The sequence below is a fragment of the Rhopilema esculentum genome, chromosome 7, assembly GCF_057945365.1.
Source record: "Rhopilema esculentum isolate cy_ngs chromosome 7, ASM5794536v1, whole genome shotgun sequence".
NCBI lineage: Eukaryota > Metazoa > Cnidaria > Scyphozoa > Rhizostomeae > Rhizostomatidae > Rhopilema > Rhopilema esculentum.
The window spans coordinates 10543232-10565988 of NC_142821.1; the positions used below are offsets into that span (position 1 = coordinate 10543232).

General features: G+C 36.0%; 3 protein-coding genes and 1 long non-coding RNA gene across 4 annotated transcripts in view; 2 read left to right on the forward strand and 2 right to left on the reverse strand.

The window, feature by feature from the left end:
- Positions 1 to 363: 363 nt before the first annotated feature.
- Positions 364 to 3341, reverse strand: LOC135683169 (transmembrane protein 45B). Its single transcript, XM_065198350.2, has one exon. It carries the CDS (start codon positions 3047 to 3049, stop codon positions 2144 to 2146), a length of 906 nt encoding a protein of 301 aa, XP_065054422.2. The 5' UTR covers positions 3050 to 3341; the 3' UTR covers positions 364 to 2143.
- A 20-nt stretch (positions 3342 to 3361) lies between these two features.
- LOC135683168 (CD2 antigen cytoplasmic tail-binding protein 2) lies at positions 3362 to 5923 on the forward strand. The gene is made up of 3 exons (XM_065198349.2): positions 3362 to 3666; positions 3812 to 3907; positions 4875 to 5923. The coding sequence occupies exons 1-3, from the start codon at positions 3486 to 3488 to the stop codon at positions 5558 to 5560; spliced, it is 963 nt and encodes a 320-aa protein (XP_065054421.2). The 5' UTR covers positions 3362 to 3485; the 3' UTR covers positions 5561 to 5923.
- A 1830-nt stretch (positions 5924 to 7753) lies between these two features.
- Positions 7754 to 22757, reverse strand: part of LOC135683167 (ARF GTPase-activating protein GIT2) — a 28226-nt gene continuing 13222 nt past the window's right edge. Inside the window, exons 15-21 of the mRNA XM_065198348.2 lie at positions 17416 to 17505; positions 16214 to 16282; positions 13510 to 13623; positions 12863 to 13139; positions 10911 to 11103; positions 10732 to 10795; positions 7754 to 9351 (exon numbers count right to left, since the gene is read on the reverse strand). Coding sequence (XP_065054420.1) covers positions 9154 to 9351; positions 10732 to 10795; positions 10911 to 11103; positions 12863 to 13139; positions 13510 to 13623; positions 16214 to 16282; positions 17416 to 17505 — 1005 coding nt within the window. The 3' untranslated portion in view covers positions 7754 to 9153. The remainder of the gene's footprint in view (positions 9352 to 10731; positions 10796 to 10910; positions 11104 to 12862; positions 13140 to 13509; positions 13624 to 16213; positions 16283 to 17415; positions 17506 to 22757) is intronic.
- On the forward strand, positions 11320 to 12390 carry LOC148959979 (uncharacterized). Its single transcript, XR_016143881.1, has 2 exons — positions 11320 to 11832; positions 12081 to 12390. It is a non-coding gene; the product is annotated as an uncharacterized LOC148959979 (long non-coding RNA).

Here is a 22757-nt window from a genome sequence, read left to right on the forward strand (position 1 = left end):
CACATCGATAATTTGGTGAGGGCGATGGAGAGGGCGACCGCCCATGTGGAATGAAGACATAGAGCTTCTAAATGAAGGAAACAGAAACATAAGGTCTTTTGTAATTGTTTCATTCAAAAAAGTCAATTTACAATTGTAAAACATGTTTCCAATGCAACATGAAATGAAATATAAAGATTATAAATAACAATAGGCATTAAAATCAAATCAAATAATTGCATTTAAAATAAACATTATGAAAGCCAGCTTATTAGCAAAAAAATTGAGAAATAAATTCGAAATATTTAATGGTTTTGAAGTAATTAATTTAAGCTGAACCTTAGGTTTTGTATCACTTACAGTTAATTTTTTTTGTCAACAAAGCAACAAAGCATAAAAATAGCTAGCCTGCATAAATGTGGCAGCATTTGTGGACTGGGGCACAGGCTAAAAATAGCATGTCAGTAAGTATTTTAAAATCAATTCTGCAAACTCTCTAAAGCCTTCACTTCTGAAGGAAAAGGTGTTAGCTGAAATTGATCACATTGTGACACTGTGGACATAACGAAAACATTGAGAAAAAATATTTTGTCAATTATCATAGTAAACTTGGAACGATTCACAGGTCTTTTGAGCATCTTGTTGGGGACATGCTGATCCAGTTGTACATGAGTATAGTCAGGCCAAATCTGGAGTAACGTATATGGGCATCCTGTTATAAGATAGATTTACAATAGTTCATGGGAGTTCAGAGGAGAGGTACAAAGTAAGTGCCAGGCATATATATAGGAGATGAAATATGCAGATAGACTTGTGGCACTCAAGCTTCCAAGTTTAGTGTACAAGAGATTGAGAGGTGACCTCATTACCCTACCACCATTAGAAAAAGCATCACATATGAGAAGAAACAGTCGGAAGTTGAAGAAGCAAAGATTCAATACTGCAATTAGAAAATAGTTTTTTTAAGCTTGAGAGTAACAGGCTATTGAAATGGTCTCCCAGACAAAATCATTATGTCAAAATTGTTAAATTAAGTCAAATTTTAAATACTTGTATGAAAGCAACAAATATTTTATGGAATTACCTATGTTTAAACCAGAGTGGAGACTTGCATCCAATCTGTTAAAATGTTATTTAACCACTATAACAAAAAGTTTCTACAATCCTTTTAACCTTTTTAGTGTTCTATCAAATTGCATGAAAATTTATTTCATGTTGAGTAAAAAAAGCTCAGCATTTTTTCATCATAGAGTATAATAAATATGAACCTTTCAAGAAATCTGGTTCCAAATCAGCTTGACAAATTTGCTGAATCCTAGAAACTGTCTACATCATCAAAGAAGCTATTCTAATATGATTTATAATGTATGGTAGAGGGAGAACAATATTTGAAAGGTGGGCCACAAACATGTGATCTTGTATCATTAAATAAAAATATTTCAGCAAAAGAAAATTTTAAATCCCTTTCTAAAAGAAGAAAATTAAGACCCTGTTTACACTGTGCTGGATAGATTTTATCTGCCTAAAACTTGTTCAGATTGATCTGGGTTTACACTGCGCCACACAAATTTTGTCCACTTTGCCCTCCTGTTTACACTGTGCCGAAGAACTGCAGTCACGTGACCAAAATGTTGCACAGAACGCCTAAAATGAAGTCATCTCTGAAATAGCGAAGAAAAGTGACAAGGATGCCAATTCTATGTAAACCAAAAAGGTACTGCACTTTTAAAGTGAGTATTTGTAGACTACAAGGCATCCAAAACTAAAAAGGATTAAATAGCCAAACATTTTTTATCAAGATATGATGTGGGTAAAATTTATCCGGATAAAACCATTTACACTGTACCACATAGCTATCCAAACTAATTTAATCCACTCTCTTAGGTGAACTAATTTTATTGGGATAGCCGCTCTCAAATTTTTGCCTCTATCATGGGTCTAGTGTAACGGCGATGCCTATCTTAACTAATTTTGATGCAAAAAAAATTCATCCTGCACAGTGTAAATGAGGTCTAAATCTAAATAAGTTGATTAAATAGAATTATTGTACATATTTAGAATTTAAAAGCTATGACCTTGCAATCAAGATTCTTGAAAAATAAACCCCTAAAGATTGAAATATCTCAATAAACTATGATGAGGATTGGTTTGGATATTTGCGATTTTACGGATAAAGAGTTTCGGTATCTGAGGTGCCATCTTCATAGAGCATGTTACCATTTACAACTATTCCCAGTGGGATACTGTCTTCATCAACTTTCCGCTGGGAATTGTAGTTGTTATAAATACCATCTTGTTTGTGTGTGTATCTGTTTACTGCACAAAGCATTATTCCATGACAAATCAGACACAGTACAATTAGCACAAGAATATGCCAGAGAAATGTTAATGCAATGAGACTTTTGGTTCCTTGAGTCTCTTTCCATTTTTTTGATCCAAAGACAGAAAATGACATTTGGAAAAGCCAAGTCCCTTGAAGGGTAGTTAAGAATCTTCTTCCAAAACTCAATGGATATGACTTTGGATGACAGCTTTCACATGCAGCAAAAACTGATGCAATCCATGCGATTAATGCCAGTAACCTTGCATGACCCTTGGCAATTGGATGTGAATCAGAACTCTGTGAGTATTGATAGTAGACTAGGCCAATGGAAAGGTATGAAACTGACAATATCAATTGCAGAATTGTCGCAGGAAGTTGGGATTTTCTGAACGATTCAATTATTTCCGCGACAGCCAATACTGCAAACAAAATAAACAGCGTCGCATGTGAAAACCCAGCGACGTTATTTGCAATCACGTCTCCATTTTCGTCAAATAACTTCCACTGGCCTGAAACTGACAAATCTATGACTGCACATAACAAGGCGCTGAAAAGACGGAGAATTGGTTCCAACGGAAGTTTTGAAATAGGGACTGTGTGCCACGTCTTTGAAGTGAAGTGGGATTTCCTTCTTGTCGTTCGGTCTGGAATTTTCGACATGAAGTGGTCGTTTGTGCACATTATAAGCCACCAAATTCCATGAAAAAACAGGTAAATGGATAGAGCCAAACTGCCTGCAAAATGCATCTTCCGTAGAGTTTATTTCGAGTTGTGTCTCTTATGGCCAACTTCCGCTGAATTCCGCAACTCTCATAACAGAAAGCGAAATTTATTATTCAAATTGCTAGAGGATATTTTTGCAAATTTCGAAAGTGGTGGCTCGCATTTCAAACAAAAGTTTACTATACTGATAATAAAAATACTTCACTTGATAACAACAAAATACGTTCCGAGTGCTCCTTTGCTAAGAAGATTCCAACACATAACAAACCCAAGCGGAAAATATTTTTCGCCCCGAGGACGCAAACAGTTGTTTGCATAAAATGTTGCTGTTGTTGCTAGATGGTGCCTCGTCTTCATAATGGCGCTTCGATTCAATTTAAGTTAGGCCATTGATAATTTCACAAACTCACAGTGTTCTGCTCTTTGAAAGTTAATTTGTTTTGATTTCTTTGGAAAAGTGATGTCGAAACGAAAAGTCAAATTTGCTGAAAACGAAGCTTCCAATGAAGAAGCTGGTGAGCCAAGTGCTAGTCGTTTCAAGGAAGAGAATACAATTGAAAGCGACGAAGAATTGGAGGAGACTGGTGGAGACAAGGGTGCAACTTCGACAAATGACATATTGACTGAAGATGATATTGAAGGTCTGCTTTTATAATTTGCCTTATAGTTATGCCTTTTTTATTGTTCATGGTTTTACGTTAAAGCTATTTCTACTGTGCAAAACAGACACACAGTATTTATTTTAGCTAGAAACTTTGGCTCACAATGATATGATCTATTTTACAGGGCAAGAAGATGCAACTATCAAGTCTTATGGCGACATCAAAATAACACCTTTCAATTTGAAGGAAGAGATGGAAGAGGGTCACTTTGATTCTGAAGGTAATCTTGTTTGTTTTAACAAGTTGTAAGGATAACTATAGTTTTTGAGTTTTGATGCTAGGTCTTTTGTAAGGTTTTTGGCGCGTTAGTTGAAATCTTTTATGTCTTTTTCAAATATTCCATTAGGTTAAAAATTGTTCTTCTAAAGCAATCTAGCGAGAATCCCCAATTTAGTATTTGTAATATACATACACATATGCAAATATTGTAAATGTAAATGCAAATATTGACAAATGAGGGCTTTCGGCTTAAGATTAGCAACCACAAATATCACTACACAGTGCATGTTTCACAAGGTGCTTTTTTGTTAAAGGATAAGCAAACCATGTGGCCTAGCTGATTTGCCATTTTATTTGTTTTGTTCAAATTCTCTTCAATTAAAGGCAATTTCGAACTTACAACCTTCAGTTTGTGACATTATGGCTAATCCATTAATCAGCTTTTTGCATGATGGTCCCCAAAGGATATTGTGTCTGATCAACGGTCCAATCATATTTGTTAATAGAGACACATCAAGCCCCAGAGCCAAACCTTTGGTTTTCTCAGTGCTGGATTACCACCAATTTTTAAACAAACAATTTTATGCAATGTGAATAATGAAGCAATGTTACTTTATTTTCATTAGCAACTTGACCTTTCTTTCAGGAATACCATAATTTATACAAAGGAGCGAACTAACTAACTCAAGAATATTGCAATTTACAGGAACTAACTTTTCTGTAAATGTCTTTCCTTGACTCTTGCAAGCAAAACATGTTTTTGTAAGGGTGGTCAATATTCTGGGCAAATTATTTGGTGAAGGCGTTGGTGAAGGCAAGGGTGATTGCCAGGGCGAAGCAAAAAGGCCTGCCTTTTCAGTAGCCTAGAGGACATATTTACATGCTGTCATCAAATTGTAATGGAAGCACATGAAGGATTGAATAATTTTTTATCTATACCTCATAATCTGTTTCAATTCCACCAACAGGTAATTATATTGCAGACAAGGATGCTGAGTCTTTCAAAGATGAATGGCTTGAAAGTGTTAACTGGGCAAAAGTTGATGAGAAAGATAACCAGGAAATTCAGGCAGAATGGGAAGACGAGCCTGAAAAACTCCCTGCTTCTGAAAAAATTAAATTGATGAAAGGAGTAGTTAGTTTATTAAAGCCGGGAGAAAATGTGCTAAAGGCACTCAGAAGGTTTGGAGGAAAGAAACCTGGCAAAAAGCAGAAAATAACTGACAAGGATAAAAGTACAGAAGAGGACAAAAATAATTTGTTGAAATTAACCGAGTTTGCAGATTCTCTCCTGCAGCAGGGAGATTTTGAAATATATAATAAAACATTTGAGAGACTAAATGTTGAGCTTAAAAGAGAAGAAGAGAAATTTCAGGATGCTGATGATGATGATGAGCTAGAGAAGGCATTTGCCCAATCAAAAGAGCCAGAGACTAAAACAAGTGAAGAAACAGTTCCTAATAGTGAGGAAGTTATGTGGGAGTATAAATGGGAACAAAGTGATGATGCACAACTTTATGGACCTTACTCAAATTCTTGCATGATAAGCTGGAAAGAGCAAGGATTCTTTAAAGATGGTGTCTTATGTCGCAAAATTGGGTCAACCGGATCATTTTACAACTCAAAGCGATTAGATTTTGACCTTTATGACTAAATTGCTAACAAATACCATGATGGTGCTGAAAGACCCTCTAAAACTCATCATCAAAGGTTAACTTTGCTGTTTGATTTTGAAGTTGCCTGTTTGAAGAAAGTTAGCTTTACTGACATAAATAGTTGCTAGCACTAATAAAACAACAAAACATCCTCACAATATAACCATTTGATACAAAGAACTTTAAAATATGCACTTTGTTTGCTGCAGGCTGTCATTTTATGTTTGCTGCAGACTTGCATTATCATCTCAGTGTGTTGTTGTCATGGCTTTCACCTTGTAAACATAATGCAACTTTTGCTGAAATACCTTTTTACAGATTGACTAAAAGTAGTTGTAAATATGATGACAATGGCATTGTTATGGTCTACTCTATTTTTTCAAATGATTCTTTTTTTAAGATTTATTTGAATTGAAATTGAATGTCTACATGAATATAGAGCATTTATAATTTTCTAAATAAAAGGATGCAAGCTATGATGCGACAGCATGAGGAAAGAGAAAACATTCATTTTCCATCTAAAGTCATCTTATCTGGCTACTTCAAGGCAAGGAACTTTTGAGGGAAGAAACTTCCGCGTTTTTCAGGTTTTTCCCAAAAATCGCAAAAAGTTTTATACACGAATTTCAAAGGAATACGAAATTCGCGTATCAAACTTATTTTTGCCAGCAAGTAAATACAAAAGTTTATTCTCGCTAAATATCCAGAGAACTTTTCGCCATTTTGAAAACTTTGATGGTGAATAATTGTTTTTAACAAAATTTTTATATTGTTTTCGTTGTTTTGTTGGTATTAAGTGGAAAAAAATTAGAAAGAAACCTCAGTTGAATACAAATGTTTTTTCGCGCGAAATTCGTGATTTGGCAAAAACGCGAAGGTTTATTCTTGCGAAAGATTCTATTTCGTCTCTTTCGTGCAAGTTAATTCCAAAGTTTTTGCGCTGTTCTCAATCCGCAAAGTCTCTTTCTGCTAAATTTGATAGTCAAATCAGCGTCTGGCAATGTAAATGCTTGTTACATTTGTTGGCTACCCAAATTGGATCTGTACACGTTTCTTTGCAATGCTGTAATTGGGCACATGGCTGAGATCTATTGGAAAGGATTTGTGACAGGTGGGACAAAAATTAAACATATTAACGTGTACTGGTCCTCTCAAGTGTGCTGTAAGAGAATCAATATGCATGCATACACGTGAGAAGAGAAAGTTGGACCAAGACAGTTCTCCGCTCGCAATCAAGAATGTCTGATCTATCGATTACCTTTAAGATCGCTTAGAATCATAATTCTGCAAGATAATTACTATCGAAAACCGCCACTGGAAAAGGAATCAAGCTTTAAATATAATCTATTTTCATTTTGATGCCAAAAGTGAAAAAGATCTTGTGTACAAATTGCCTATTGAGTATTTTAAATGCGTCTTTCGTGTAAGACTTTCAAAAAGGAAATCCTACTGGCTTGCCCACTTTATATGAACTGGTAAAATTTTAACGGGCGTGATTTTTGATAATACCATTAAACTTGCCGAAATAACATTTATGCCAAAAAATGGTAATGGCCATTATGCATCGCAAAAAAAGCTTACTCACTTAAAGACTCATTGCTAACAATGGGCCTCTGCGAGCGTGGCGACGATCCAAACAATGGCAGTAAACTTCTACGGATTAACCAAAATTGATTTTAGATTGTCTGAAAATGCATTATGGGATTCTTGCGTAGCGCAATGGCTCACTGTTAGCAATGAGTCACAATTTGGTGTCTTTGAGATTCGATGTCGGTTAATGCCTTTTAAACTTCAATATTCAAAAATTAGCAATAAAGGAAACGTGCACCCTTTGTCAAAAGTCCTGGAAACACCTTGCATTCAATAAAGAATTAGGGAAAATTGAAAGGAAAAATCCCCCTCTCCTAAAACAATGTCGGTTGAAAAGCCTACCACTTAAACCACCCGAAAAAACTACATTGAATTAATTTTAAGCTTTTAAAGTGTTGCTATGCAACATTGTTTCATGGGGGAGGAGAGGATGCCACTGATAATATGCAAAATTTTAGCCGAACGTACCAAGACATTATATGAAAGATCGATCACAACATTGATAACGTATCAGGATTTAATTAGTGATTAAATGGTTCAGTGTCAAAGTTCTTGTGAGATAAATTTCCTGGAGGAAAAATGAGTAAGCAGCTGAAGCAGCGTTGCAATGAAAGATAGTGATAAATGTAATTTTCAAAATACGGTAAAGATTACATCAATTTAACGGAACAAAACTAGTAACTTGATATCTACAAATAAGTTGTGTATATTTTCAGTATCAACAAATAATTAATAAGCATACAGAAATAACACATTAAACATGATAGTACCACAAATACTCGTGCCTACAAGTTTAAATTATCATTTTTGTGTATCTGGACTAAAAGAAAGATCATGCGAGTGCATTTTGATTTAATAGGGTTTTCTTTACCAGACGAGTTTATATTTCATGGACAAAAAAGGGTGAATTTGAACGTATAACATCGCAATGTTGATTTGAAACGATGACAACTACAAAATGACTAGTAAGATGCAACAAATTTAACAGAAAAGAAGCTAGTGCGATGGAAGTCCATACCAGAGATATAAATGGGACCAGAAGTCTTGTATTCTAGAGCGTATCCGTTTTCCATCGTTTGTAAAAAAACAACGAGAAAAAAATGCTGGGTTGAAATTTCTGTTACTTAGAGGTGAAGATTTAAAAATGTAGTTTAGAAAGTGACGGTGAATTACGGCTTTCAAATGTGGTTTAACGAGAAACCAGCTTAGTAGAACTATAAAATATGGGCTAGGGGTCATGGAGCTTTATACATTTTTTCAAATGATGCTACCATTTTGATGTGAGCAGTTCTTTGATGAAATTTCCGAGTGGTGCAGAGATGCACAAACTGAAAATTTAGCAAAACACAAGGAGAAGCCAGTTTACCAGCAACCTTATTGACCTGATATCATAACATTTCTGTTGATAATAAACAACAATCGAAAATAGAGCATTTGCTATGAACAAAAATGCATTTATGGTGGCTTGGCAAGGTTCCATGATGCGCTTTTGGACACTGTGGTGACATGGTGGTCTCTCACATGTGTATCAAGAAAAGTTTGTTTTTTCTTTCCTTAGAAAAATAGGCAACACAAAAAGGGGACTGTGCTAGGCAACATAAAACAAGTTTACTTGGACTGGCTAGGGCGGAACGATTGCATTTCAAGCAATGCTAAAGGTTGGCATTTTTATTTCAAAAGTCTTTCAAGAGCGAAAAAACGTTTTTAAAAAACCATCCAGGGACCAATTCTCGGTAGAGGAGCAGTGAATTATAACATCAAACAATATGGAATAAAATGTACATTGTCACTTTTGAGAATGGGCAAATTTAAACAATGGCGATTCAGAAAATGTCCATTCATTCATGCGTTAAATTAGCAGTGCGCAACAGTAGTGGAAATCATAATGTGTTCACCTGCTTATTTTATCGTCAGAGGATATTTTCAAATCGACTAAGAACTATTACACTATAAAATGTAGCATAAATTTATATATATTCATTTAATTACAAAATTGTGAATTCTAATCTTGGTTGTACGTCGTAACAAGTTGCTTCGCCGCCTTTGCGATGTCGTAAGCACACTGAATGACCTGCTGCGTCAACATTGCGGCGTCGATAGTGCGATCGGGTAAGACGCTACTTCGGCATTCGACTTGTAACCTCGCCGCACTGGTGATCATCAAACGCAACGCACTCCGTACGTTCTCTGCCTTGGGGTGCTACAAACAGCAAACAGGCATCGTTACCGTGCATAAAATATACCAAATATAATTACTGCATAAATAAAACAAGGGTATAGGGAATGATACAAAAAAGTTAGTGATTCTCTCAACAGCTAGACAGCTACAATGTAATGGATCTCACTAAGAAAAAGGCTTTCCGCCTGACTTTCCTCAGAATATAAAATGTTGAAATAAGGAGCGAAAATGCGAAGCTACAATCCTTGCCAAAATTGTTGGAACACTTGTGCAAAGCTGAACCTTTTTTGAAAAATCCCCCTACCCCCCATTACAATGTTGTTCAATGCGGCTGTTTTGACGCTGAAGATAAAATTTTGTCACTGGAAGCTGCATGAAAGTATTGAGAAAATAAATCAATATTGTACGGGGGGAGGGGGTCGAGATTTTGGAAGCGGCAGTGATATTTGGTAAGGTAGTTTTAGACTTGCTTTGTTTATTTGCATGCTGCAATGGGAAGGCATTCCAGTTATTTTTGGCAAGGATTGTAGAAAACCTATACCCAGATGTGGATTGAAAAAGGCCGACCAGAAACACGAGCATATGACTGTTAAGGTTGCGAAATCAGTGCCGCGTGCCTATAGAAAATATCATCACTGGATTCCAACGATGAAAGAAACAAACTCCTGTATTCTCTATAGGGCTTTTTTCAATTTTTTAATCTTTCCTTTTTATGTGGATCGATCCTAAAACTGCTAGATGGAACAACCACCGGGCTCTGCCAGTTACCAGAAAAATTTAGCCATTATAGTTTTTAGTACAATCGTGGTTGTCCAGTAAATGCTGCACGATAGCGTAATCGCATGTTCTATTTGTTGTTTATGATCTGCAAGACCGAGGAGGCTGTTTCCTTAGGAAGTGAGTTTTGTTTCTAATGCTCGAAGGAAAATACTGTTTTATTCTATCCCCCAACCTTTTGGTTGTGCTTCCTACGTAGCCTGAATCAGACTGGCAAGTAAATTTGTAAATAACGGAACTCTTTTGAGTGGTATGAACGCGTTCCTTTTCCACGGATGGAAGGGCCCTCCTAGTGCCGTAAACAATACGTGGATTCAAAGCAAAGAAACGTTTTGTGATGGCCTGTTAATTCTGACTTTCAAATCGCAAGAAAGTATTGCTGGTCCATGTTATATTTAGATTAACTTTTGTGGGCTAAAATTTCTGTCAAACGAAAAACTTGACGAAAAATTAAAATATAAAAAAATCTTAGGCTGTTTAAAGTCTTTAGTTTTAGCTTTATGCGCCTATGGACAGGGTGATATTGCAAGTCTAGAAAGTGATTGAATGATTTTGACTATTGTGTCGACGTTTAAAATGTCTTTGAACTCCAAAAACGTGAATGTTAAGTATTGTAAGACATACCTTAGGAAATAGGTTAGCCATGTCGTTGACTGCAGTTGAAATGTTGCTAGCACAAGGTATGTATCTGTAGGAGAAAAACAAAGCATACTTATAATGATACTTGGGTACAGCATTTATAGACAAAGCAGATCTTTTCAGTCATTAGTGTCTCCCCTACTGGCTACAACAATGACACTCACCTAGTATGCTGGGCACTTTGCGCTGCTAAAAGAAGTTCTTGTATTTTCTTAGTGATTTGCTCTGTCGCCTCGACTATCGATTCTTGGGTAGGCAGATCTTCCGCCTGGGGTGACTGGGGGGTCTCATCTTCCGTTATGAAAGCGGTCGAGTCCTCAGACGATTCGGGGTAATCCTGAGGGCTGTAATTGTGACCTGTGAACAGGAAAGATCCGTCACTTAAAAACTATCCGTCACGGTTATAATATTTGCATATTAATAGTCTTATATGCAGCAAAATGTTTCTAACAACAAAGTTCAAGAAAACCAGGAACATGTAGCTGATGGCATGAATAACCGTTTAAATACACCTTGGAAATTATGTGAGGAAACCGAGAAGGTTGACTTGATGAAGGGAATTGATTGGGGTTGCATTGAAGTTATCCTCAATGTACTGACCTTTTAACCACGACAATTTGATTTTATACACAATGCTACAGAAAAACATGCCAACGAGAAGATAAGATGGCACTCTCTTTTCAAGTACAATAATACATAAATAAATTAGAATTCTTATGAAATTCTTTGAATGCCGCTGCCTAGCAATTTCTTTTACCTGATAAAGAATTTTGCTTGAAACGATCCTGCAATGTTTAATTTTATCATGTACACTTCCGATAAAGTATTCTTCTAAACCCTTTCAAGATTTTTCATTTAATGAGTTCTGCGAGCCTTTTTTATACTTCCTCATTACATACAAGCAACACATACACAAGATTTTCACAAGACATTGTTTATTTTTTTAATACAGTTGGATATTCAAAATGAACGAAAAAGATCAATTTTTTAGGCCTTGAAAACTGGGAGTTTTCAAAAAAGAAGAAGCATCTTACAAGAAGCTGCAAGAGATTTTTTATCAATAGAGTAATGGAAAAAGTTACCGAGGTAATGTATAAATTGTCGGCTGCTTGAACACTGCACATACTTAACAAAACGTAGTGAAATTTAACGCCATAATCCTTTTATGTGATACTGCGATACATGAATACTCTCATATCGCAACACTGTTTGTACGCAAGTGTACAAAGTCACTTTTTAAGTATTTTAAAATAAAATTTTTATATTATCATAATATATTTTATTTTATTTTCGCTGAATTGCATTGCTTATTTACGTTTTCTCCCTTTCGATAGGCAAAAATGGCTTCTACATTTGAGGCTTCAAAGCAGAGATGAAGTCCTATTCATACAAAAAGTCAATGGAAAGCTCAAGAGTATTCTTACGTTTCCAAAGTATTATTTTAAAAACGATAACTGTTTCAGGTAGAAACAACAAACACCGCACCACTCTCCCTCAAAGCATTGCTTGCTGTGGATTACATTCATTTCTTTATAAGAAACAAAGGTCGATGTTGAGTATTCCAGTTTCTAAATGTTCTGGAAATTTCAATACTCACTGTTTCTTAAGAATTTCTTAATTATGATGTCATGAATGATGTTATGAGATGTTCGTGACCATTTTTTCACGTCAAAAGATTCGCTTTCGTTCTGACGCTGTATTTAGACGCGGGAAGTATATTTTTATCCCTTGTGTCTTAATTTCTAGGCCATCAGGGCAATCCTGTTCTAGGATTTTACAAAATTTCGATGTTCTCAGTTTTATCACAATTAAATATTTTCTTGATTTTTTTGCTTCGAGTACTGAAGTTTCTTAATTTTTTTGACTGTCCAGTACTCGTTTCTTATAGCCAGTTCCTTATTTAAAAAAATTAGTGTATATAAAACAAGGTTCTTTGGGGGAGGAGAGGGGGTACTATTTGACAATTCGTAAAACATCAACTGTACCAAGACTTTTGACACAACATGACAGGTTTTTGAAGAACGACATAGCACAACTTCAGAGTAACAGCTCAAAAGCCTGCAATCATTATTTTAATAGCGTTCCAATAAGGCAATATAATAACGTGTAAACAAACCATTTGATCTTTGTGATGTGCTGCTGGACAGCGTGGACCGGTCCTTTCTTGAGGCACCTTGTTTATTTGGTTTTGCGTACGGTGTGCTTGGCGTCGAATCGATGTAACTTATATTGTCGTACGGGTTTTGTATTTTAGTGTCCGAGCTGTTAGCCAGCGGTGGTGTCGTAGATTCGTCGATAAATGAACTGAACACGCCCGGGTTCGGATGTGGAGATATGCTATCGATCCGGACATGATCTGAATCGGTATCTTCGGGCTTCGACGACATCACCATCTAAGGCGGAAAAGACAAATCCGAAATAAACAAACCCGGAATCGAAATATACTTTTTACGAAATATATTACCCCTTTACAATAAAACGTTTTAAGTTGTTAATAGAAGTTCCGTAAAGACCAGGCATTTCCAGTGATAGGTGATCTCTATTCAACCCTCTTGATCTTACGAGATCTTCCAGATGTTTACAAGATCCACTGCCCTTACAAGATATTTCCGATCGATTACGTAGCAAAACCTGAGAACTAAGAGAACAAAGACCCAAAAATGAGTTATCTAAAGAGTTTAAAAACTGAAGTCCTTAAAAATAATGGAATTTTAAATAAAGGTATATCATGTTGATAAGAAGTTGAAAGACAAAGTGAGCTACCTCGTTCAGTTTCCCTTGCATTTCGATCATTTGTTTTTCCACATTATCGCGGTCTGTTTCTGCCTGATTGACTTGTGTCCTAAGTGAAGCATTTTCTTGCATCAGCTTTTGTACCTGTGTGAAAAAAAGGACAACATGAATAAAGGAGGTGAAATGACGAAAGAAAAAAGGAAACGAATCGGATGACCATTAATTAGAAATTTCTCTTATTGACTGCAGAGGAACACAAAAACCCATGATAACGGAATTGGAAATATGAAGACACAATGGGGATTGTCAAGAAATCTTTGGGTAGCAAATGCATGACACGTGACAGAGAATCGCGAAACGTTTAACACAATGTCATTTTGCATTAAGAAGTAAGTGAAAAATCATTGACAAATTAATACCGTTACCACAAAATAGATTAGTTTAATGCAAAAGTTTCGGATTAGGGTGTTATAGGCATTCGGAGCGTTTTGTCCACGGAAAGGTGTAGTAGGAAAAACAATAAACTTATTAACAACTTTCTCGAAAGAGCATTGCGAATAGCCTATAACGATTTTTCATCTAGTTTTGAACGACTACTGCTCAAAGACAATACGGTTACAATCCATACAAGGAATTTGAAGCAACTTGCAACAGAAATTTACAAAGCTATTCATCACGAAAACCCAAGTTTCATGGAATATATTTTTAGCATAACTGAATCACCTTTTAACCTAAAGGGTTCACTTTCACTAGAAATAAACCAAACATTATAGCATACGGATTAGACACTGTATCATACAGATGTCAAGAAGTATAGAACTCAGTTCCCACAGAACAACCTCAAGCTCAAATATAAAAACCTTTAAAGCAAGTATCAAAACTAATCATCATCGTTACCCTCTACATTACCGTTATCATTTTCTTTTCTCTATTTAATTAATTTGTCATTTTTTACTACCATTGTCACTATCATCAACATTATTTAATACTTTCATAACTTTTTATCGTTATCACCACTACCAACCTTTATTACACTTTCATCTCACCCCCACTCTCGCACTCACCACCCTATCTTCTTCCACATCTATTACCTATTCCTCTCCGCCGCGCTGCATTCACACCATTCCACACCAATCAATCCGACACCACCATCGCATCTTTGAAATTTGTAAATTTTTAGTTCGTTTACTTTTGCTTTGATGAAGCCCCGTATGCCGGGGCGAAATATTACCCATCACTGATTTGTTGTTTGTTGTTGTTGTTTATTCTCGTCACGTTGCGGTGTTCCTTGTACACTACTATCAAAACTATGTCTGCGATTTCTTGCTCACGCTGCATTTGTAAACCATTTATAGGACAAGTAGGCTACATAAAATGACAGGGAACCTACTTTATACTGATGTATCTTATTAGTTTTTCATCTATTTTTGTTGCATTGTTAAATTCGGTTATTGTTAATATATTTAGTTGTTTTTGATTAGCTTTAGTATAGCTAGTAGTGTACATGTACCAACTCAAAAGAAAAAAATGAAGAAAAAAAAGTATAGGGTCGATTGTTGACTCAAGTTTCAGAGAAATGCTTACTTAAATCTCGCAATCAATCGAGGTCCATAAAGAAAATAACAAATTGTCGTGGATATGCCGCAATTTAAGAAAAAGGGGCAGGGATGGTATATCTTGCTTTAAAGAGTAACATAGTATTTTCTCGTGTCGCGATTCGCCGTGCACGAAAGTAGTCAAGCCCCCAACCTTTAGAGAAATGTTCTCAGTTGACGGTTCTCTGCAGAATGTGAAAAAAGGGGACAACTTAGTTTCCGTCAGTTTTCATTGGGCTCCAAATCGCTGTGGATCAAACCATCTGAGGCGCTAACGCAAACTACGTATCGCTGATATCACAGCCAAAGATGTGACTAATCTACAAGAAGTAAATTTACTATAATGAAACATATTCTATATAATCTTATCGAATCCAACAACATATATGCCTACCATATATGAATCAATCCATTAACTTAAAAACACGTTCATTGAGAAATCAGAAAACAATGGAACTCGGAGACACGTGGTTTGTTTTGCTGTTATGCCACAAAGGTGAGATGCACACTGAGTAGGGAAAAGTGTGATGAAATATTTTTGTCGCGAATGTCATCATGTCGTTTCAATTTTTAAATGGTAATGAATACTTCTCAATGAATCCCTTCAATTTAGCTCGTTTCCACTAAAAAAGTCATAAAAACAAGGACAATGAAAAACCGCTATCAAATCGGAAAAATATTTTATAAATGATTGCCGCAAATCACTGTTTGTTTAGGGAAAAAAATTTATTTGCACTTGTAGTTATAGCATCCTGCTTCAGTAATGAAAGAAATTTTTATTCCTTTCGCAGAATTATTAGAATATAAGTCTTTTCATACAAAATACTGCTTCATTTAGTTTTCTGTCTAAAAAAAGCTGTTCAATTTGAATGGAAAACAAATTATAGATATCTAACAGCTTATTTTTAGTCGAATGTGCTTGAGGCAGGGAATTCATTGAAAGAATATATTGATGGATTAATATGACACAGCGTCTCATCAAATAAAACTTATCTGATGCATCCAGAAATGATTCCACGTGTGAGGAGCAAAAAACCTGAAAAATCGAATGCCCGAAAGACCAAAAAATCGCCATAAACTATGAGAACCATAAACTATGAGAATTATTGATGAATATAAATAACACCATTGTTACGTACCATACTTCGCAGAAGATTGACCTCTTGGTTTAATGTGTCGTTTAGTTTTTGGAAGTGGCTTGCCCTTTCCTGAAAAAAAGGACAAACATGTGATTGAAAAGGAAACAGCTTTCAAAAGAAGACGATTAAAAATCTATTTTGAGTAACGTTATAGATTTAAAGTTTGGTTTTCTCGCTAATTTGCAAAATATTTATGAATTGAACACTCGATTTCGCAATTTAATAGAGTGCAATAACATGATCTAATGAAAGTGAAGTGAAAGACGTGCAGTTAAAAAGCACATTTTGGATTGACGCTGTCAGCTATCATATTAATTAACTAATTATGATGTCATGAATGATGTTATGAAATGTTCGTGACCTTTTCTCACGTCAAGAGATTCGCTTTCGTTCTGACGCTGTATTTATGTGTCTTGAGTTCTAGGCCATCAGGGCAATCACGTTCTTGGATTTTACAAAATTTCGTTGCTCTAAGTTTTATCACGATTTGAAAGTTTCTTAATTTTTTTGCTTCGAGTACTGAAGTTTCTTAATTTTTTCTGACTGGCCAGTACTCGTTTCTTAAAGCCAGTTTCTTATAGAAAAAGAGTGTATCATAGTAGAATTTTCCGCTTATTTCATATAAAGAAAGGCATAATTTTGGCACAAAAGTTGCTGAAGGTACAAAAGGGGGGAGAATGGACTAGCTGACAAAGTATTCAAGTGGTACGTATGGAGGCAGAGTTTGTGTGCAAGGAGGTCTTTTTACTTGACTAGAAACATATTCTATGATTTATGTGAAGCAAATTCTCTTGATCATGGCGGCATCAACATAGTCTATAAATCCCTTTATCTTATAAGAATTTTGCTGCAATATTCACCGAAATCTTTTATCAATATTTCAAAGGATCAAAATATTTTTATCAATTTGCATGCATGCACTTCTGTAAGAATACCCAAGGCACTTAAAACTTCATTTCCCAAAAATGCCTTATTTGAATGCGATCGCAGGCTGTGTGGAAAGAACGACAACTAGGAAACCAAGAGTTCTTGGAATAGCCCTGAAATCTACAAAAATTCTTGGAAGGGTTCGCAAGAGGCGACATGGGAATATCAAAAACGCAGGATTCTCATACAGGGAACAGAGCCCTAAGGATTGGGAAAGACGTATCTGAAGACAATGGAAGATATAAATGGTACTGCAAATAATGATAGAAACATACTTCTGCATCATTGTATTGTTTCTTCAATCCGTTGTACTCTTCGATACTGACATAACGGCCATCTGTTCCATCAGAAGATGTGCTACCAGGCTGAAAGACAAAGATACACTTGCAACATACATGGAGGCAGCACAAACAACTACAGAATCATATTATCCGACCGCCTAGTATATCAGATTACTTTTCAAATACTAATTAAAAAATGATTCCTCTTCATAGTTATATTGGTTTGGTCGAATTTTTTATAAATCCGACAATTGGCTTTCAATCTGTACTCATACAAGCTGAGTAAATTAAGCGGTTTTTGAATTTTTGAAATTTGCAGTTGAAAAGTACAAAATTTGATGAAATTGCGCAAAAATTTTAACTTTGCGCGCTATAAAAGGGCTTTGTAACCATCTCCAATATATGCGGGAAGACAGAGCAGATTTCAAAATTGATATGTCAACAGGCTATCTTTTTTATCAACAACTTTCACAGTTGAAACTTAGAAATAGTATTTATTCAATAAGGGCATATATAAATCAAGTAACAAAATGATCACTGAATTTGCTTTTATAATTTTTGCTCATGGCTGGCGTAAATGTATCATTCTGTTTGTTAGCATCAAACATAATCACCAAAAATGATGATCATCAATCGACATAAAAAAGGTTCTACGAGATAATTCACAAGAGTTTAAATGCAAAGCTGGGCGAAGTACGATTGAAATTAATTTGTGGGCAGTTCAGTTGAGTAAAATCATCTGAATTTGTAAATGAACAATGAAGAATTCCAGGTAGATTTGCACGGTTATTCTCCGTTGGCATTCAGCATGTGAAGCATTGACCACAGATTAAATATTGGTCAAGTTTGAAGATTATAGGAGAAAACACCACACAAAAGAGATTACAACCAAGCCAATGTGATCAACGGGCACAAAGTAATGAAATGTAAAAGTATCTTTAACACATGACAGGGCGAACATAATTCTAATCCTAGAACAAATTCTATTTTTGTAATTATATACATTAATAGACCAGTAATGCCATTTTCAATATGACTAAAAATATCAACAAGTGATTACAAGAATTATATGTTCCCATGACATGTGCATCCAATTTTAAACAGTCGACGAAAGGCATTTCCGTGGTTCAGTGCATAGGTATTGAAGGACCTTTTGTCTTAAATGATCTAGGGCGGCTTCTTAGATTACAAGAGGGGGTACGCTGGAATTTTAGGTATGCTTGGAGACTTTGGTAGGTATAATTGCCGGTTGATTGTGTAACTATGAAGAAAGAAACCAATATGATACTAAAATATGACCTATTATCAAGAACAGTTCCGTATCGGACGTTTAATTGCATTGCTATTACACAAATGAAGACAAGGCTGGTGTGTATAAATGCTAGGGTTTGCTGTTGCTGTTGATGATCTTGTTGTTGTCACACCACTGTCGTCGTAGGAAGCATTGTGCAGGGACCTTTAAAACTGATGGAAAGTGCTGTCCCAAATCTGATCAAAAATGTGTCTTTTGAGTCAAAATGGACGCGTGTGAAAAGTGTGAAAAGGCCCAGCTCTTAAATTTGAGAAGATTGATTGTTTGCGCAAAGCTGCTTTGTATATATGCAACATTCATATTTGTTTCTACCTAGCATCGGAAGGTAGTTTTGAGGACACTGAGAAGCTTATGCTTATCGAGCAGTGTCCTGGTCTTTCCTCTCGATGTGACCACACCTCGTAATTCCAACGCATGGAAATGCAAAGAGCTGGCAACTTCCCTACCATGGGTGAAAGTTTGGTCATGTCAGGAACTCAGCCAATACGTTCGTGAAACATATTGAGTGTTAATTTTCAAAAAACAGTCAGTTGTAAATTCCACTGTTTCCAAAACAAGTGGCCTTAAAAATTCTAACTGTTTCGGTGTTTTAAAAAAGTTTAAAAACAATTCTGAAAACCGGACACTAGAGGATTCCATGTCGAATCCAGGTCACAAGTGTTATGTGATCGCAGGTTAATGACTATGAATATTGAATAGGTAAAAAATGCAGCCAAATAACTGCTAGAAGGGGGTTAAGAAATAACAAGCATTAAACAATTGACATAGCGTGGTAAAAAACTGACAGTCTATTGATTCAACATGGCTTGATCCAGTGAACAGGAAATAGTTAAGAGCACATATGGGAATTCGTTTGCAAAAGTCTTCTGCAATCTCACAAATGCAAAGAATTATGACCTTATTAGCAGAATGATCCAAGCTGGTCATTTTAGGTGTTATATATACAGAAGCAGTTTCAGTTTATATTCCCTACAAAACCATTAGAAAATCTAACTGCGAAAAAATAATCTTTGTAAATTGTTACCTAAGACACCAGAAAAAAGATCAACTATATTAATTCGAGACAGCAGCATTAGACTGGGATAGAAAGGAGATTGTACACCAACAGAGACGACAAGAGACCGCCCTTCAAGGTCTACGACCATATATACAGGCAACTAGAGATAGGGTTTGTTACAAAAACCATTGAAATTATTTCCAAGAACAGATTCCAGAATAAACATTTTGGCGTATAAAATCTTGGCAAATGCTCAAAACAAATATCGACATACTTGATACTGGGACCTGACACGAAAACAAAACCTAACACGTCAGTCTACAAGTATATATCGATCTCTCAAAAGTAAGAGAACCAGAATAAGAAAATCTAGTGAATTGATGATCAAAATATTTTACCCCCATTTCGAGATAAAAGTTCATAGAAATTTATATTAAAATAAGGTTCAAATGTAGAAATAAATAATTGTGATAGTACTCGTTTAGCCTGATGAAAACCAATATTGAACCAATATATTTGATAATGTTGTATAATGATTGGAGTAATTTTATTTCTTAATTTCATTAAGTTGTTTTTCACCTTTCAAACTCCGGGTATTCAATTTGGGCGATTGGTTTTCACAAATGTTTTGTCTGGTGATAATCTCGTTAAGTATGCTAACTTTACGCTTAAAACACGAGCCCCAGGATCCGAAAACGTGTTCTACCGAAGCGCAGATCTCGCCTACTAAGACGTCCCATTCACGCCTCATCCCGGTAGAGTATCACTGATATTAATTATCTACAAATGCAATGGTATGAAAACGAGCTATAAGCATTTGATACCCGATAAATCCTGACTATACGAGGTCCAAACACATCGCCGTTTGTCATCGCCGCGCTTCTTTTCACGGAATCCGACGTTTTCAGCTTGACATGTGCATTGTTCAGCATATCTTCGTCTAGAAATGGTTTCACGCCGCTGTGTTTTCTATCCATTATTATCACTCATACACTGCTCAATGTCTTTCACTTGAAGCCTCTACTCCTCTTTTCACAGCTGAATAAAGTAATAAGCTACGGCAGCTAAAAACCAGGCGAACGTCTTTATCCAACAACACACTGCAACCATGGAAAACTCGGAAAAGCGCATACAGTTCACATCAACAGGGCTCAGAGTATTCGGACAACTAATCCAGTCATTGGCAATTTCATCTTGCAGCGCGATAATTTCAATATTTGAGCAAACAGTGAGATGAATGATAAGAAATGCATGAGATGACTAGGAATTAACATTTGAAAATAAACCACAAAGATATTTACTCGTGAGTGTTCAGCTTGTCAACCCTGTCATACGACTGACTTGAGGTTTTTACGGCGTAACCTCAGAAGCGGTCGCCCAGATAAGGCCGGGCCTGGTTTCTGACCCGAGTCAAATGATCAAACGGCAATCAGAGACCGCTTGGATTTACCCGCGCCAATGCGAAACCGAACACAGAACAGAATAATGATCGGTGGAACGGGAAACGAATAGTTGCTGAATACATTTAAAGACGTACAAATCCCATTTCTTGCATCAACAATTGGCATCCTCCATATGCATTCCTCAGGTAATCCAAAGGTATTTCAGAAACAAGTGGTGTGCCACAAAATTACCGCAGATACAGATACAAAGATTTCCCCGTGCACATGTCAAACGTTGCCTGAACATTAACTGCCTTCGCAGTGGCTAAAACCTTGCGGCTTCACAATATATTGGCTTGGACCTAGTGGAGCCAGATAGCTATGTATGACAACGTTTGACAATGGGAAGGATGAATACCAGCGAGGCAAACTATGCGTTCTAGTAATGAAGACGGCTGCTGTAGCTTATGAGATAATAGTACTCTGAACTTTATAGACCACGAGGGCTTTACTTCATCTCGGGAGAATGCCGAGCTAACTGACAATGTCTGCATTCATTGGTTTAAGGTTAGTGGAAGCAGGTCAAATTCAACATTCCTTCATCGAAGCCCATCAACTGAGCATCAAATAGATAGAAATCGTGAACTATTAATTTGCACCTATTGTCAACCCACGCACATAAAGTCAATGTAGCTAAGCCATTATAATCATCATAACTTGATGATAATAATACAACAACCCCTTCGAACCATCACGTTCCGGTTTTTCGATACTGTAGAAAACCGGCCGATTGGCTTAAATGGAAGATAAGAAACACGGGTGGCTTTACACTTCATAAAAGAAGGTCAAGAAAAACAGGTCCTTCTAGAAACGGCATTCACTTTGCCAAAGACAGCATGCTGTTGCTTTCTGATTCCAAATCATCCAAATCGATAAGTCAAGTTAATAATTCAGTTCATAAATATGAACATTTGAGAAACACCCTGGCAAACACTGTATGGTCAACAATGCTTCCACTGCAAGATAATCCTAATGTTCTCTGTCTTGAAGAAATGTTTCCTTGATTTTTGCTTTAAAAACACACGCATTTTCCAATTCCGACTTAACTTTCTCCAGAGACAAATTTTAGGGACGGATTGGCGGGAACCTTAAGAAAAACCATCTTGTCTAATCAAAAAGGTTGCAATTTTCCTATAGGCACACGGTTCTGATTGGTCAACCATACCGGTCTTATGCTCGCGTTTTTCTGATTGGCCTATTTCGATCCACAACTGAGTATATATTTTCCATCTTGTTCTTTTGTACCCTTATTCTGACGTCTTATACTCTGAGGAGTGTCAGACGAAAAAGCTTTTAGTATGTTGTAAAAGTTTTGCTGTTTTGAAAGCCATTTTGAAAGCCAGACTCAAACGTACTATAATTGATCACCCAGTATCAAATTGCACAAAGAATTATTTTCGCATAGATAACTGAATTATTCTCAATCATTCGCAAATTTCTCGAATTATTCTCAATCGGTGCGTTTTGTTAAAACATAGCAAATATAATATTTTCAACCATGGTGATTATAACATTTTCAATAATAATGCACAACTTAGAAAAAAAGTTTTAATGTCATTCAGCGGTCTTACTTGTCAAAACGAAT

Bases quoted from the DNA above. Each gene is read 5' to 3' on its own strand.
- LOC135683168 (XM_065198349.2), top strand. From the start codon at position 3,486: ATGTCGAAACGAAAAGTCAAATTTGCTGAAAACGAAGCTTCCAATGAA. The intron at 3,667-3,811 runs GTCTGCTTTTAT...TCTATTTTACAG, and splicing joins GACTGAAGATGATATTGAAG to GGCAAGAAGATGCAACTATC. The intron at 3,908-4,874 runs GTAATCTTGTTT...TTCCACCAACAG, and splicing joins GGGTCACTTTGATTCTGAAG to GTAATTATATTGCAGACAAG.
- LOC135683169 (XM_065198350.2), bottom strand. From the start codon at position 3,049: ATGCATTTTGCAGGCAGTTTGGCTCTATCCATTTACCTGTTTTTTCAT.